Here is an 18,665-nt window from a genome sequence, read left to right on the forward strand (position 1 = left end):
CAGATACCAACTACTATCCCAGTGCTTTCTGCAAACGATGCGCGTTACAAGATATAAGTAAGATGCTAAATATCGTAAAGCAGCAACAATTGGCTACCTTGTTGAGATTCTCATAGTTATGCAACGAGAAAAGTTGCCCCACCCTCCCACCTCCCCTCTAGGGTAGGCACTACCAATAAAAACTCAAACAATAAAAATCAAAGGTGTTGAAGTGAAACAAGCAGCTCGATTCACACTTCACTGACCCAATTTGAGTTATACCGAGGTCACAAAAAGTGTGTTAAGGGGCTCATAGCATCGAGAGAAAAATTAGGTAAGAAGGTTTTTAATGTCAACAGGGTTGCACTTGAAATCATATCAGATCAAAGCAGCATAAACAACCAATGGCCCCCTAATCTGAGTCATAACACACCAAGAACACAACACACGCTTGATAACATCTGCACCGGTTCAAGGCAGTAGCAACTGCCGTTCACAAATATATCAAATACTGGATAAAATTTTCGCCACTGCTTACAACATTTGGTAAATGTTTGTTAACAACTTTGAAAACCTGTAAGTAGACTACAATCGGAGAAATGTTAGCCGCAGCTACTCCCTTACTTGGGCCCAGACCGCCTGTGGATGTCAATAAAAATAATGCGGAAGTTCCACTAGGAAAATGACTCTCCGATTCAGCTATCAAACGAAAACGTGAAAAATTTTAATTCCCGCTAAAATGAGCAAAAATGACTCGGTGTGGCATACCGTATATACTCATATAAGGACCACCCCCATGTAAGGGCTGCATCCTCAAGTTGGGCACCATTAATCAAAAAAAGAATTGCAAAATAAGCCAAAAAGACTGTCTCATGCGTGTAAAGTATTTTCCATGCAAAAGTTGCTGCAACCACGAACGCCTCATCTCACGCGTGCTTAGCCTAGAACTGCAGACATGCAGTCCTTTGGTGACACTATCTAGTCTTGCGTTTCCACTAGAAAAAACAAAGAGTTGTGCTGTGCAAAAGTCGGAATGAGGTGCAGGCACTGTCGGTGCATCTCACTGTACAAAGAAATGCGAGCAGCGCGTTTCCTTGTGCTAAGCGCCATCTGCCGGCCTCGGGAGATGGCATGATCGTATGAGTGCACTGGTTTGTCTGGTGGTGCTAGGCCTAATGGGCATCGCAATGTGCATGCATCGCACATTGATTAGTTTAGCGGTGTTAGGCCTAACGGGCCTCACAACGTGCATGCATCACAGCGTGCATGCTTCGAAAGATGTAATCTTGTTATTAACTTGCGATTAGGGAATAAACTCCAATTAAATCAAACATAATTGATTTCCACAAGACTCTGACAGCGATGCACTGTTAAATGATGCCCGGGAGAAGCTCACCCACACCAACAGCGGCCCTGGGTAATGCAAGGAGCTCTTGTGACGGCCGCCACAAAATGCCGGACCTTAGAGGCATCTTAACTTAGCATTACATGATGTTTTCCAGTAAAGTATTCCAGTGTTCAATCAACCGCTAGCAACTTGTACTACGAGGGGTACTTGCACAGATTTTATGGACGCACGCCATACATATATCATTCTTACTTTCAATACTTTACGTATTCAAATCATTCACCGCATGTCCACTAATTCGTCATAAAAACGCATGTTGCTGCGTAAAAAGGGACAAGGAAAAAATAATCAGGGCAGCATTGTAGACTGCAATGCAAAAATGGCAATCCCATATAGATGCAGCCCATTAGAACCACGGAAAAAAAAGTGTGGTCCTTACAGGAGCATAGACGGCATCCAAAATATGTAAAATATGGCACACTTATTCTCATAAGAAAGCACTACAGACTTGAACCACCGATGGTGTCATTGCTAAATCTTTTAGGAAAACAAAGCAATCTCAAATGAGAACTCGGAACACAATAGCAAAAAGAACAATATCCCAAAAATTATAAAACTAAGAAAGCAACAACCCTGGAGGCTACTGCATTAAGAAGACATTCGTGGTTCATTAGAGGAACTATAGGACTAGACACAATTGCTGACATTGCAAAAATAAACTAGCAGGCAAAAATAAAACCTAAGTAAGCACCAGCATTGGTCTCACAGATGGCCCCGTGCCTTGTGAGGGAATGTTACGAGATATGTACGTACATATGCACATTTCATGACAAACGATTCCGGCAATCTTGCTGAAGAGCAGGACACCAGAAAATGGAAGCAAAACAATAGGAACACTTGAGCTTCCCCGAAAAAGAGAGCGATGTTGCTAGGCGGGCACTGCAAGGAAGGACAATGAACTGCCTCCATCTAATATGTAACAGCAAATTCACAACGGCGATTTGGCGGCATGTTAAAAGCCTGTAAAAAAAAAAAAATTCTCTATATTTGAAGGTGCAAAAAAGCACGAGGCAAACACAAAGAAGCATACGGGATGAAGTGTCTTTGTCTCGGTGTCATTTCTGTATTTGTTCTGTGCTTTTTGCACCTTTAATATTAACAATGCACTGTGACTGACTAACCCAGCAACATGTTCTCTGAACAGCAATAATTAATATGTTCTCTCAAAAAGGAAAACCTCAGCAAAGGAATGTGTCACAAGAGAAGATAAAGAATGGCTTCCTGCATTACTGAGAGAAGAATGGAGCCCACTACACAAACTACAAACCAGTACAACCTAGACGCCAGGTATTAAGACACTCTGACCACATCATTAAGGTGGAAAGGTAAAATCGGGTGTGGCTTAGGGAATCACCGCTACAGTGCGTCAACAAGATGGCATGAAAACGCAATAGCAACAAGTAAGCTGGTGCCAACAATTCAGAAAAGACATGAGGATCAGTCACATCAGCACAGCAGGTGAAACAAGTCTTGGAAAGAAGGAAGGAAAGATGACCGAGCGCTTCACTGAAACAATGCAGATCGAGAAGAGTGCCGTCAGCTGGAGTGCAGCGATGAACTGAGCGTCTTGAGGCTGACTACTCGCCGCCTCGGGTAGAAGCGCATTGAGTCAGGCAAGCGGCGCTGGCAGGCAAAGAGGACCAGGACCACCATGATCAGACACAGCATGAAGGCACACAGCAGCAAGGAGGGACCATCGTGCTGCGCAAGGAAGGGAGAAAAAAGAAAGAATTTACACGGCGGCTAGCGACCACGCACTCCGTTAGGACCGCTGCCACCTTCAATGGCAGAGAGCAGTGACGGCAGGTGGGAAGTGAAAAGATCATCATCATCATCATCATCAGCCTGATTATACCCACTGCAGGGCGAAGGCCTCTCCCATATTTTTCCACTTAACCCGGTTCTGTGCTAGCTGCATCCACTTGACCCCTGCGAACTTCTTAATCTCATCCGCCCACCTAACTTTCTGCCGCCCCCTGCTACGCTTTCCTTCCCTTGGAATCAAGTTTGTTACCCTCAGCGACCATCGGTTATCCTCTCTTCGCACTACATGTCCTGCCCACGTCCATTTCTTCTTCTTAATTTCCACTAGAATGTCGGTAACTTGAGTTATTTCTCTGACCCACTCTGCACGCTTTCTATCTCTTAATGTTACCCCTACCATTTTTCGTTCCATAGCTCTCTGGGTTGTCCTCAACTTAAGTAGAACTCTCTTGGTTAGCCTCCACGTTTCAGCCCCATAAGTGAGTACAGGCAAGATGCAACTGTTGTATACTTTCCTCTTGAGCGATACCGGTAAGCTGCTAGTCATAATCTGCGAGTGCTTGCCAAATGCGCTCCATCCCAATCTTATTCTTCTAGTTATTTCCTTTTCATGGTCCGGATCTGCGGTTACTACCTGTCCTAAGTAGACATATTCGCCTACTCCTTCCAGTATTTCGCTACCTAATGTAAACTGCTGTTCCTTCCGAGGCTGTTGAACATTACCTTAGTCTTCTGCATATTGATTTTCAAGCCTACCTTTCTACTTTTTCTGTCTAGGTCATCAATCATTATTTGCAGTTCATCCCCCGAGTTGCTTAGCAAGGCAATGTCATCAGCAAATCGCAGATTACTGAGGTATTCCCCATCTACCCTTATCCCTAACTGCTCCCATTCCAAGTCTCTGAATACTTCCTCTAAACAAGCTGTGAATAGTACTGGGGAGATTGTGTCTCCTTGCCTAACACCTTTCTTTATGGGAATTTTGTTGCTTTCTTTATGTAGAACTATGGTTGCTGTGCAGCCAAAGATACGGTGGCCCAAACAAAAAGTTTCTAAAACCAGGAGCAAAGTATAGTGGACACAAAAGCACTGAAGATGGGCACAAGGAAGAACACCAACAAGCATTTCAGCACATTTGTGTTCACTATGTTTTACCAACTAGCCCAGACCCACACGTTAATGAGCAAAGTACTACATTGAATCGACACCAACTTTATATTGCTAATAGAGAGAAAAATGGATGATTCCTCCCTAATGGCAAAATTTGCACTTTCAATCACGGAAGTTTAGACTTTTAAGCCTTCAATTTAAGTATAAATGCAAGTGCCCCTACAAAAACCGAGTGTTGAAAAGACAGAAAATATGAACAAAACTGGCTCACAAAGATAAACACTGCAGCTTTGAGTGCACAATTTACTATTCATCGAACGAAAAATGATGGTAAGCTCCACCACGGTTGTGTGCCATGCACATAAGGGGCGGCAACAAGGGTCTGCCTGCTCAGCATTTGTTAACATCGCGAGTGGACCCTGTCATCACCTCAGGCAAAGCCACCACAAGAAACTGTGCGAGGCAAGGAACGGTACAACGTTATTGAAAATGACCAATCTTTGAACAGTGAAGAACAGGACGAGTCTGTAGAGCTGAATGTGCACTGTAGTCCTCAATGGCCTACAAGCCTCAACATAACATTAGGACAGATGGTGAGTCAAGCCATACTGCGATTTACAATGAAAGGTAATGTTCCTGGAAGCTTCCTGGGCATGCTCTGCATCACAAGTTTAGAAATACTGCTCTTTAAGAAATGGAAAAAAATTTTAAGAGCATTACTTTGTGAAAGTTACAGAGAAAGCTAGCACACGATTTCCTTGGTTGAATATGAAAACTTCACCGCGACGGAACCAAAGAAATCTGATACCGTCGCTGGTGACCGCCATCAAACAAATCAATGCCTTGATGCATGTGTAATGAAGCGGATTAAACAAATCGCACCACAATAGCTTTACTGACATGTTGCCGCTGCCAAAGCCGGTATTTCTCAGAGCGGGCACGAGCTTCTTCGTCTTCGTCACTTTGTTGTCCTCTTCATCTTTGCATTTTCCTCTTCTCACAAATCCAACTATCCGTCCTACAATACTCCCGCGTGAAAAGACTTAAAGGGGTCATGACAGCTAACAACTAAGCATGAACTGATTATTGCATTTCACTCCTGACACGTTAAAGTAAAGATCCTCAAAATTTGAGCTCATTCCGTGCAGTAGATAGTTCTAAAATTTAATTTTATTTTTAATATCTGAATCAGCTTTCTGGTCTGGCAACCATTGGCAGCTGATGTCACAATGTCAACGTTGACGTCTCCATGTCGTCGGCTATTCACGGTGCCGGCTGCACTCTTGCTTGCACGTCGTGGATGGTGGTCACTGAGTCTTTTTTTTTCTTCATCAAGAATATTTTATTTACATAATTCTCTTTTCTGTGAAAAGCCTTCACTATAATATGTGGCCTTAGAGATCCTCGGACTTGTTTTGGGCTTCGTCTAGAGATTGCCGAGGAGGCCGAAATCAATGGGCTCATTCTGTATAATTTAGGCATGCAATCAAAAGCGTATTACGTTATTAGAGTTAGCTTGTTTTAGCAACAAGCGCTCCCGCATATAAAAAGGCACTTGTCCAATTTTTCATTCAGCCGCGAAAATGGGGAGGGGGATAGCGTTATGTTCCTAATTATTGAGCTATTGCTGTCGCTCTTTTGGTCCAAAAACTAAGAGTAAATCTCAAACAAACATACCTTGACCCGAGAGCATAACATGCGACATTAGAGGAGCAGCCAAAACTTTTAAACAAATCGCTACCTCGTGACTTGATATACGCGTGTTACAGTCGACGACCGATTTTTCGGACTCTCAACGGACCACGAAAATGTCCGAAAAAAACAAATGTGCACAAAAAAGCTCAATTTATTGCCTATTATTCACTTTGAGGCCGGAAGAAGTCATGAATGCTTTTCTGCACCACGCTCCGCTTCCGTGCTAACAGGTCCACCTGAATTTCGCTTGCATCAGCTCAGCTTGCGTCGACTGCGCTGCTGCAGGTGAGTCCTCATCGTCCTCGCTCTCAGACTCCACAAGCACTTGGCGAATAATTCCTGTATCTATGAGCCCAGAGCACAGTTCCAACTGGTGGTCCATGTCTGTGAACTTTGAAAACGAGACAGCCGACGAAAATTCGACACCAGCAGTGCGAAGGTCGTGAATGAACTGCTCACTGCCTGACAACTGCTCGACGACGCTCTCCTCGTCCAAGGCAGCCGACTCGTCATTCAGCACAAATCCCGCGTCGCGAAAGCAATTGTGCAGCGTTGTGGGTGCTACAGACTTCCACGCATCGGCGAGGGTACTAAGTGCTCCAAGCAAATCGACAGAGTAGGTTTTCCCACTGTCGAGGGGCACCACAACCACCAAACACTGAATCACAACACCGACTCCGTTGAGTGCCTTTTAGCTGTCGCGTTGCACGAAAAAAAAAAAAAAATTATAAAATCCGGAAACAGAACTGAAGCCGATTCAATAAAATGCGAGCCACAGTAGCGACAGAACGTAGTCCTCGTATCAGCATGACCACGGCTAGGCCTACACGGCAAACACACAGAGGAACAGGCCAGTAGAAGTGACCACGCTAAAAAAAGAAAAAAAAATGAAAGCACTCCGGCAGCGACGTTATCCCGGAAATGGAAGCTGCTAGGCAAATATTATAGCCTCGATCCAGCGTGTTTAGCTAAGGGGCGGCACGCAAGGCTGGCACCGGTTTCAAGGCTATCGAAGGAAAAAGTAAACAAACAAGATGGCGGCGACACCGCTCAAAATGTGTGGTAGTTGGCCTGGCTGATGCTTGGAATATCTAAAAAATTGAATAGCCCTCCCTAAAGTGTCTGAAATTTTGAACCGCGTAATACATTGACTTTATAAGGTATGTCCTGGGGCTGGGAAAGAGTCCGAATAATCAAGCATGTTCGAAAAATTGGCCGTCCGAAAACTCGGGCGTCGACTGTAGTTAGACTTAATTATTTTCGGCTGGTAAAGCATTTTTACAAAACTATGTTCAGTCTGGCCACAGCCAGCGCACGAAAGAATGTTCCGCCGCAGCTGCATCAGTCATCGCAAAACTCAACGCGATTCGATTGCTCTTCACTGCATGCCCGCACCTAACCAGAGCCTCCCAGTCACCGCAGTCACCGTCTCGCCTCCACTGCAGCCGCGCGCGCGATTGCGACGGACTCACGAGCCTCACCTTCCGTTTTTCTAGTGCTTCTCCAGCAAAGAGTCGTGAGTGCTTCAACGTAAGCGTACACCATTTAGTATTTAGTGTGTGAACCCTAAACTCCCGCAGGAATGCGCCGATTCACGGATTACGACTGCCCCCCAGCGTTTTTGTGTACACAGCTTTTGCAATGACTGGATGTATGCTGCTCGTTTGCACGGCATAAAATGCAAGCTAAGCTAGCAATACCAAAACTATCCACTTCTTTTCGCATCAGTTGCACCTTTATTTGTTCACAAACTACAATTGCGCTGCAAGAAGCGCCGTGGATGCTACGTCCCCTGCCTGCGACACATGCGGCGCCGGCAGCTGCCGGCTGCGCTCGCTAGACAGTTACATATAACGACGCTTCCCGCTCAATGTGCACTCGCTTTGTGATGTAAGCAGCCTTCGATTTGGGGTCGCTACTGCCAGAACTAAACTCGAGAACCACATGCGACCGCTAAAGCTTGTGAATACGCACTCCGTAATCGCCAAAACTTTAGGACCGAATGCGCGCACTCGAGCTAGGCCTACTCGTCGCTGAACGAGCCGGCAGTTCGCCGCCGACTAATATTTGTGGCCAAGTTCATTGCTGATGACAAGGGGGAACATATAAAATGTAGCTTCTTGTTTTCCTTTTCCTAACTCGGTTACGCTACAGACAAGCACAACTGTTCAGGCCATTCACTTGAGTATCAGATGTCAAGTTCTCGCTCGGCCTCCGATCCGACCAAAACAGATCGGACGACCGTCTGCAGATCAGTTCCGTCGGCGTCGCAAGGCTAAAAACCTCACATTACGGTGATAGGCGACCGTTGGCCGTGCTGGCGTCGTCGTCAGTGTGCATCGATAAGCTAAAGAACCTAACCGTGCAACCCACTGACTGTGAGCGTGACTTATGCTGAAGAAAACATGTCTTACTCTGTATCGCTTTCGTGCGGTAACATCTTCATCAAGCATTTCTGCATGAGGGACGACCTCTGTGTCAATCGTCACAAGAAAAAAAAAAGACAGTGTCCTTTGATATTGCAGCCTGCATTGCAGACACTCCACCATGTATACTTTGTGACGTCACATGAGCATTTCAAAATTGCGGTCGCTCTTGGTGGAAGGAGCTTTCGAATTCCTATTTCTGTCGCGCTTTTTTGTAATATGCACCGTGCGCTATGCCCTAAAACTTTGCGAGTAGAATCACAGACCTGTATGTTATTCACAGAAGTATAAAACGGCAATACATCAAACGACCCTGTCATCGCCCCTTTAAGGGGAAGACACAATCTCGGAGCCGTAGTAGGGATTGAGGCAATCGATGTGGACGATTTCATGTCCTCTGCGACAGAGATCCGTGGAAGGCATGAGGGACTCGACAAGATAATTACGGGGGAAGTTTGTTTAAGTACACAATAAGGGCCCTGATATCTACTAAGAAGCTTGGTCAACTAGCCCGAGCTTGAAGAAGGAACCCATAGCCACACCAAGGAGCCTTGACGATAAGCAGGCAATAGACATGTAGTACATGGTGGTTGTTTTTACACACATGTATTTTTACCCGCAGTTGCTGTTCACCATGTTTTGAGGACTGCAGCTACCAGCGTTCCCTTCACCAGCAGTGGCACGATGAAACTTGCAATCGAAGTGGTATCAGAGTTGCACATTCTGCACTTTTAGCAATATAGCCCAGTTCAACACCCATGTTTCCAGCGAGGCAAAAGCCTTATTTTTTATTTATTTGTTTAGCAAACACTGCAGGCAGTGGACCCTAGCAAGAGGGGCGAAAAGAATATAGTGGAATATGAACTATCACTACCACAATTTCTGAATAGGTGTATGCGATAGAATTAAAATGAGCGCACATCCCTTTAATGTGGCGGTGTCGGCTGACAGCTGTGGCCAACGGGGCTACGGACTGAGATCCCCTACGATTCTTCCAGCGCTGATGGGCCTGCAAGATCGCGGCAGTATGGAGCCCTGGGCGGAGGGCTCCACTCAGGAAGGGGGTAATATGCAATAAATAAATGTTTTTCCTCTCTTCCTCCTTCTGCGGTTTCGGTGGAACATGAAAACTAGTCTATTTAAGCAGCATATAACAAATAACTCTAGCATAGACACAAAACAGGTAGTGCCCACTTGGAAAGCTGCAGCACACGCAATCATCAGTTTTTGTTTTATTTCTTTGCAGCACCTAAGGGATGCACTGCCAAGAGAGATACACACAGAGCTCATGGCAGTGTATGGCAACAATGAACCAGCCCATGCCACTACTATGGCTCAAAACTCAGCTGCTAAACAATATGTGAGGTGCTACCAGGAAAATGCGTTCAATACCGTGAAGGTGACACAAGCGGCTTCTTTAGGCTCTGACAGAGCATCAAGTAGAGCATATTCCTTACATTGTTTGGAATGTATAAGGCCCAATCCCAAGTGCCCACCAAATGTGTGCCGGTTTTCCAATGGATACAAGATTTCCTTCAGGTTGGTGCTGGGACCTTTCTTGGGTAGAAATGCTTGAGAAAAAAGGTCTTGGAACCCACCGCCAAGCCGACGGGACAGCGGTCCATTCCACCATCACGCCATTTACACCTGCCTTATGCATTAAAACAAATTTGCGACCCTTTGCCCATGCTTTACGGAATGACTTCTTTCCCATGAAAAATCCACTACATAGGAAGCATCTCTGGGAAACAAAAAAGCGAATGTTAATGTTGAGCTCTTGCTCAATGCTCAAACTGTGGAGCCCTGCAGTGATGGTATACTGTGGCAGAGCTCACCCATTGGTAGCACATTTGGGTATTAATAGAGAGGGGGGAAAAGGAAGTAAGCATCCAAAGGTTCAACTCTCACATAAGTCTGATTGCTTAAAGGGAAGCCATGACGTTCTCCAGACCACTAATTCCAGCCGGCCTCTAGATTCTTTGCACCTTCCCGATGGCCCAAAGGCCAGTCATGACGGCGAAATCGTAGGGCCTAATATTTTATTCCGCTTAAATAATTAGTGTTTTGGCACCGATGTGAGCGACGCACAACAGCAAAGTTTGTTAACGAATATGACGCTTCCTTCTCGCTTGGGCGCTGCTTCACTGATTGGTTGGGCAAGCACTTTAGATTTTACATTCTAATGTTCGTCAGGTTAATATGCAGAAAACAAATAAAAAATGTTTTAATTCCGCGTGTGTTCTTGAAGTGCTTGTAAAGATAGGGACTGTAAACTAAGGTATATACGGTGTTGTGAACAAGCGCTGTGCAGCGTCTGCTTGCTGTGATAAAGGTGATGGTGGCTTTGCCCTTCGTAGCGGGTCACAGCCGTCTTCTTGCGCGGCGGAGCCAAAAAGAAAAAAAAAAGGAAAAAGAAATTCGCCAAATCGCAGTCAAAGCTTTACAGTCACAAGTACAAAGGTCACACCCACAGGCTCCTCAGATCCCAAGGCTGGAGACAACGTTTGAATCTCGGAGGTCGGCAGAATCGCTGGACAATCCAAAATCATGTGGTTGATCGTTTCTGCTGATGTTCCACAGATGGCACTAGTGTCGAAACCCCTTGCTCACCCTGCACAGGTACAGGGTAGGCTTCGCCTTAGCTCGTGTATGCTATTCCTCCGTCCTCACCTTTCATACTCGTTCTTGAACTTTCGCACAAGCACTCAAGTGATTCGTGACAGCAGCAGCGATGGACCCCGGCGGAACACCAAAAAGGTGACTCAAATTTGCTGACCGTCGGGTCCACCTCATCGACAACTCCGCATTTAGATTGCAAAACACTTATTGTCAGCATTGAACAATGTGTGGGCACTACACTTAGATGTCAAAGATGATGTAGACCAGCGTCTGGTGGGTTAAGCTAGCTTTGGGCAGACGGAGAAGACGATCCTCATAATACAGCTTCGCAACATTGTTACCATGGTAATGACGCTGCCAAAAAGTGTGGCTGCATGTTGAGTTGGACAGGCAACTATGGTGGATAGCTTCTGGTACGTCAGCAGAAAGCTGCGTCTCTCATAGGTTCCGCCCAAGTCGAGCGCTGGGCGCGCGAAATGGGAAAGAGACTCCCTGTCACACCAGTTCAGATGCGCTGTTCTTTTTTTCTTGTATTTAGGATTTTATAAAATGAATAATCCTGGTTTTCGTGCGCCGATTTTTGTAATTCTTTTTGAACTGATGCCGGCATGGTGTAAGGAATCTAGAGGTTGGCTGGGATTAGCAGCCTGACGAACATCACTGTGCCCCTTTAACCTCTGCCTGCTCTTGGCAATATCACCCTAACACCAACACCTCTTGCGACCGTACCTTGCACCACTCGCAGCCATTCTCCCTCCTATCAGTAACGAGACATGAATACGACATCTCTCGCTGATCAAAACCAGAGCCTTGCCGAGTCTCCTCATTGACCTACCAACCCAACCCCCGTCGAAGTCACTGAGGCTACATACCTCAATGCTGAAGGCAAAGCGTGACTGCTGCTCCTTCCAGCTGATCAGGTGCAGGAACAGTGCCTGGTACAGAGGGTGCAGCTCCTCCAGGGTTTGCTGCACACAAGTGAAAAAATTTCCTTCATCCAAGTTCCCATTTCTTTTTTCACAACAGGCACCCCAAGACAAAACAAAAGAGGCCATGGTGACACATATGGCATACTCCAGAGGATTGAAAACATAACCACAAGTGCTAACTGCATGTGGTGATAAGTCGTAGCAAAATGCCATCAGATGTCATGTTCCCATTCACCCATCTCAGTTTGTAGAAAATTTTGCTCATTGCCCCGAAGCAGCTCACGAGACAGCCAATCACCAAAGGCTTTGGGGATACATAACTTCCATTCTGGTGTTTTTGTGAGAGAAGTCTGTTTCCTCAGTGCAGTTTCAGTAAAGAATCCTCGAATGTTTGCTTCGTCCGAGCAGTGCATATGAGAGCACTGAGATGGTTCAGTGAACACTCCACTTGTAAACACGGCCGACATCGCATCGCTCGCTGTGTGGAATTCGTTCTACCGGTATACCAAAAAGTTTCACGAAAGAAGATACGACAAGGATGCACCGAACCTTTCGCTAAAGCATCAGCTGAGAGTGACAGTGACCCGGGACTTGTGGCACGCTATCGTTTTACGAATGTGGTCATGGCTAGCTTCCGGCCGTCCCTGCCGCTCATGCCGAACATGGATAACCGTGATCAGTCACCAACGTCTGTGTTTGATCGTTGCATCGTCGCATTGCGCGTGTGTGGCGCGGGCACATTTCAATAAGTCGTCACTGGATAAATGAATAACCTTTTCGGAGCCCACCGAGTGCAGTTGAGGCGCGATTTGGCCAAATGGTGAGCTCGCCCACGGCCGGAGTTGAGCTGCGGCGGCGCACTTTCCGTGGCTCGCCCCGCGCGCTTCCACAGACGGCGGCGAACTTGTGGGGGAACAGCGTGTTGTATCCAGTAAGCTGGCGAGCACCAGAGGCGCGGTGGGACTTTGCGGACAGAAATGGCTTGCCCGTCGCCCGAGGGTACGTAGTACGTCTGCGGAAGCGCGGCCGGCGCGGCGCTGTCGAGGGAGCGCGTCGGTGTGCTCCTCCTACGGAGAGATATTCGCGGCCGACAAAGAGCATGGCTTTTCAAGCACGTTTTCAATTAGGGCTCCGTGCTTGTTTGGAAACCGCACGCGACATTTTCTTCTGGAGGGTCGAATTCAGCGTGCATGAGCTGCAATGCGCTGCGAAGCAGCACACGTTTAGCTCGCCTCCGAGCAGGCCAGAGCCATGCTCGTAGGAGCAGTAGGAGGTAGGAGCATAGAGAAAGAGATTGGTAAAGAGCGGTCACTCGGCGAAAACTGGCCCTAGGAAATGACGTGCGACTTTTTGCGCTGCCGCCGATTGATGGATGGCGGCACCAATGTGCGCATGCGCGGACGCGCGCGCGACGACACTCGCTGCAGCGGTAGCCCGCCGGAGCAGATGACAAGAAGCTGTCGAAGAGAGCGAGTTGTTGTCTGCTCGTGCCTCGCCGCGCCTGTGCGGCACAGACCGCATATTTTATCTCTCGCGGGCTGCTACGCGGAACGACTGCGGTTTGGAACGACGTCAAGGTGAGCAACGTTGTTTTCTGAACTACGCTGCATTTGAAGCAGTTTACCATGACCACGCCGACCGGTGCCAATTAAGTTTCGCAGCTCGTGAACAGGCGCGCCGGCTGTTCAGGCATAGAGAAATTCAGGCGCAGTTCGTGACACTCCGGCAGTTTCCAACCGCGGTGAGGTTTAATATGTTGTGTTCCTGCGAAACTGAGCTGCATTTCGAACAGTTTATCTCAGCACACTGGAAAAAGTGGCATGCGAAGCACCAAGGTACGCCGTTGCGCCAACATGGCGTAGCCGGCCGCTGCGGCCAGGCCTGACGCAGTTTGCCGAACGACTAGTTTTCCTGAGTGTCGCGTTTAACAGGGCGACGGTAAGGTGAGAAATGTTGCATTCTTGACTTTCTTGTCAAACTGCGCAGAATTTTAGGCAGTTTAGCTCAGTACGGCGGTGACTGCACTTCACAAAGGCGCATGAAGGGCAAGCTAATAGGCATGACAAGGCGTGCTGGCCGCCGCCGTGACGTGACATGGCATGAGGCGGTTTTGCGATCTGCTAGTTTTGCGTGGTGTCGCGTTCAACAGGACAATCGCAAGGTGAGAAATATTTCATTCTTGTCAAACTGCGAGGCATTGCGGGCAGTTTAGCCCAGCGCGGCGGTCTGCGCTTCACAAAGTCGCGTATGGAGGGCAAGCCAACATGGCGTGCTCGCCGACCGCGGTTTTGCGAACGGCTAGTTTTGCGTAATGTCGCGTTGCATTTAACGGGACAACGATAAAGTGAGATGTTTTATTATGCTGCAAGCTTCATTGCTTCAGTTGTTCAGTGCTTTTGAGGAGTATTGTTAGTTTAGTGGCTGTTATTTCACTCACTGTAGAAATGCATTTTCAGATAGGTTTGGTTAGCCTGCATTTCCTGACCTCTATGTTGCAAGAGTAGCCTTTGTATCAATTTTACGAATGACAGCTTTTCTGTTCTGGACCATAACTTCTGCTCACCAAGTCTTGAGTACGCACCCACATGCTCAGATGTGTGCGCGGTGCAGTGGCATTACATTTCATTGCAACCTTCTGCATCATGTTCATTCCTTTTCCAACAGCACTGCATGGACCCACGGACTGCAGCCGAAGCACGGCAGATGCGATGGGTGAACGGTGTGGCCTTCCCGCAAGCGTCAGTACTCCTCTCTGCCCTGAACAAAACAAGTTACCCTTGCTAAGGTAGCCGCTACTGGGACTGTGTAGTTTATGTATAATGCCTGTTTTGCTACATATCATTTGCCTTAATTCGGAAATCAACATTATGCTATTTTTTTGTCTCTAAGTGCTGTTTCTCGCCCTCTGTATTTTTACTTTTATGTACTGTGCACATCGTCTAACGCGTGCCAAGTTTGCCAATGCATCCACCTACATCTGTTGCATCTCTGTGTTTTATATGCAGCAAAATAAATGTTCATTTCACAAAGCACTTGGCGTCTTTTCTGCAATACTGTTTTGCAAAGGCTGTGGCGCAGCTGCGTTGATGGCCAGTTTAGAGAAATGGGAATCTATTTTTCATGTTATGCATGTTGAATATAAATAGAAACCCTAGCAGACAATGTAAAGCCAAAATAATGCACCAAAAGGGCAGGGAAGGGCGCAGCGCATGCTAGCATTCAAATCGCGTGCCTTTCAGCAAGACCGGAAGTAGTTGCCGCCGGCCGCTTGGTGCGCTACAGTCAAATGGGCCGCTGGGCCCTATGGGAGCGTCCGCTCTTTACCAATCTCTTTCTCTATGGTAGGAGTTCGCGGCTTGTACTTTGTTTTTCCTGCAATGTATTTTGAGGCCGGCAATAAAAAAAAAGCATGCTAAAAAAAAAGGTCGGTCAAGCCTGTCAATAAAAAAAAAACGTCTGTGAAAGCCTGGCAATAAAAAAAGGCAAAGCGGCAAAGGCCGAGCGTAGATCTCACACCAAAAAATAAACCGAAGTATTCACACCATTTCTCAAAGCTGACATCACCAGCAGCGACTGTTGCCAGATGCGAAAACATTTTCAGCCATTTTTCACAGCCGCCCTTTTCATCCAGCCCACAAAACAAGTTACACTATGCTGTTAACGTCGAGGTCGGTTGCGAAAGTTGTTTAGAAGACTTGACATGTAAAACTGAGCATGTTACACAGTTCAGCATGCAGTTTTCGGGCCGAAAGTTCATCTTAATCTCGTCCCCATATGCTACTTGCGCTGCTCCGAGTGGAGAAGGTATTCTCGAGGAGAACATGTCGGAGGAAACGCCGAGGGGCGTTCATGAATCCGAATAGGCCCTGGAGTGGAGTAGCGGCTGTATTCTCCGCTCCAACGAGTGAAGGTGGAGCGTCGAGTCGAGGCGCGTTTGTGAATACGGGCGTCAGTGTCAGGTGGCAGTGCAGAAATGGCCGCACAAGGCGCTTCTGCTGGAAAGGAAGATCACAATAATCAATGACTTCGAGAGTGGTCGCTTCACTAAAATGACTCTTGAGACGAAGTATGGATATTGCAGGATAAGGACAAGCTGCGAGAAGCTTTCCAAACGTCACATTTTGGCCCCGCGAGAAAGCGAACAGCTGATCACGATGATTTGGAGAAGTGCCTTGTGGTTTGGCTACAGAGAGCCAGGAGTGAAAACATTCCAATTAGTGGGCCACCCCTTTGTGTGAAAGCTGAACAATTCGTCCTTCAGCTCGGCATTGAAGGATTCATGTGCAGCGAAGGATAGTTCACTAGGTTTAAGGCACGGAATGGCCTGGTGTTTCGTGTCATTTCAGGGGAAGCTGCCGCTGCTGACATGACGGCATGTGGAGAGTGGCGAGCAAAACGGCTCCCCGTAATTATGCAGCAGTATGATCCAGAGGACACCTACAATGTAGATGAGACAGCACCGTTTTTCAAGTTGCTTCCTTCTAAATCCCTCACGTTCAAAGGCGACAAGTGCACCAGGGGGAAACTTAGTAAAGACAGGCTGACCGTCCACCTCAGTGCTAGCATGATGGGTAGTGACAAATTAAAATCGCTAGTGATAGGCAAATCTAATCATCCCCATTGCTTCAAGAACGTCGCGACCCTGCCCGTATCTTATCAAGCCAATGGCAAGGTGTGGATGATGCAGGCCATTTTTAGCGAATGGATTCATTGCAAGGATGCCTGTTTCCCGTGACGGAAGAAGAAAGTTTTGTTCCTTATTGACAACTGCCCTGGGCATGAAACTGTGCCGGACCTCAAATCCATACAGTTGGAGTTCCTGCCAGCGAACACTACAGCATTGCTGCAGCCCATGGATCAGGGTATCATCCCAGCAGTAAAGCCACGTTTCTGCAGAAGTCTTTTTCGGAGGATGCTGCGGTGCATGGATCAGGGTAAGGAGTACAAGGTGGATGTGCTGCCCGTCATTTACCTATTGCATGATGCTTGGCGTCATTACAAACTGCTTTCGGCATACAGGATTTACTGCAATTGCAGAAGAGCCATGCACGCAGTATGAAATGCCCGAAGTGCAAGATGCCGAGGAAGATCTGCTGGCGAATAGTGCTGCCATGGGCATCCATTTGATGAATATGCCCATATTAAGCGTGAGCACTGGAGTTAACGATGCTAGCATTGACCTAGGGGAGCAAGTGGGATCACATGACTCCTCTTACTGCTGCTCGAGCAGACGCTCAATGAAATTTGTGCATTTTAAAAGCTAATAGTCGTGTTATTATCTGTACTTTTGCTTAATAACGAGCATCACCATTAAACTTTTTAATCTTGTATCGTTGCTCAAGTTTATTTAAGCTGTTGCCAGGGTCCGTTATTGTTTTGCATCCAGTTGCACGTGACAGAACCTGGCGCTAGCTCCAATTGCTACCCAAAAAATAAGCTCATGGAATCTTAATAATTCAAGATTTGAATGGGCAAAGGAGCAAGTGGTCATTCTCATGTGCGCATTAGACATTTCAGTGAGCAAGATTTCGTCCATGTCGTTCACATTGAACAGTTCAGTGAGTAGCGGCAGAAGGAACAGCACACGCATTTTAATTTGCGCTATCCCTTGTGAAGCTAACAAAGATCTATTGCTGGAAGGATGGGAAAGGTGCTGACTTCATGGAGCAGTACGCTCCCAGAACAAGGAAAGATCGTGCGAAAGACAAAAGGTCTCATTTTTCTCAATGAAGGCATGGCACGGAAGTTTCACAGAAGTGAACTAAAGATTCTGCAGCCACAGGTAGCAGTATGCATGATGAGTTGTCCCAGGGAGCGTCTACAGTGCTAAGAGTATAGTGATTTCAAATGTCAGAGTATGTGATTAAACAGGGAATAGAGTATTACATGTTGTGATATGCTGAGGTAAGAGTGAGCAAAGCTACTCTGCCCGCGGAAAACAAGTATGCAGGCCCGAACCATGATTGAGAATGACAGTAGTCAGTGCGCAAGAATTTGTTGCGCGGGAAGCAGCTATTCACAATTGCTATAAAAATTAAACCACGTCTTCCCCACACTCTAGCTTGTCTGTTCTACTAATGTTCAAGGAAGCAGGTGAACGACACCGTTTTCGCCGGCACTATTTGAAGGCACTCAGCATGTCAGGCACCTGGCAGCTCTGCTTCCTCCAGTAAAAAATTATAACTCAGATTTGCAGGCAGGTTGCTGCTGACTGGTTGTGTGGAAGCTTCAGTTCCTTCCATAATGGTAACAACAATCCTGTCCGATCTGCGTCCTCGTCCAAGTAAACTTATCGGCCGGGCCAACGCGTATAACTGAAAAAGTATAACTGATGCATATCCTGACCTACATGTGAGCGCGAGCAGCCAAACCTAGGACCACTGAATAAGTCCGGGATGTCAACGGCAGCGGAATGGTCGCGGCGTCAGAGCCGCGACCAAGGCGAGCTACCACTCCACCCTTCCAAAGTGCACAGAACAGTGCAAAATTAACTAAGTAGGTGCTAATGATGAAGCGACTATTTTCCTTGAGCCAGCCAAGAGCGTCCGATCCTTCTGCACTTCGGTTAGAGTATGTTTAACATCTAGTCGTTGCAGAATTATATGTGTCACTACTTCGCAAGCCAACTTCAACGCTTCGTTACGCATCACAGAACAAATTTTTGCGTCAGAATATAATGTGTTTCAAAAATTATGTGCACGAAAAAAGCAGAACTTGCAGAATGAACAACAGCCG

At 46.9% G+C, this 18,665-nt stretch overlaps 1 protein-coding gene across 1 annotated transcript in view; it reads right to left on the bottom strand.

The window, feature by feature from the left end:
* Window positions 1–206: 206 nt before the first annotated feature.
* Window positions 207–18,665, bottom strand: part of LOC146177035 (uncharacterized) — a 60,577-nt gene continuing 42,118 nt past the window's right edge. Inside the window, exons 6-7 of the mRNA XM_084583065.1 lie at window positions 11,874–11,969; window positions 207–3,088 (exon numbers count right to left, since the gene is read on the bottom strand). Coding sequence (XP_084439191.1) covers window positions 2,924–3,088; window positions 11,874–11,969 — 261 coding nt within the window. The 3' untranslated portion in view covers window positions 207–2,923. The remainder of the gene's footprint in view (window positions 3,089–11,873; window positions 11,970–18,665) is intronic.

Source organism: Amblyomma maculatum, chromosome 10 (assembly GCF_055883805.1).
Source record: "Amblyomma maculatum isolate TAMU_Amacu chromosome 10, ASM5588380v1, whole genome shotgun sequence".
NCBI classification, from domain to species: Eukaryota; Metazoa; Arthropoda; class Arachnida; order Ixodida; family Ixodidae; genus Amblyomma; species Amblyomma maculatum.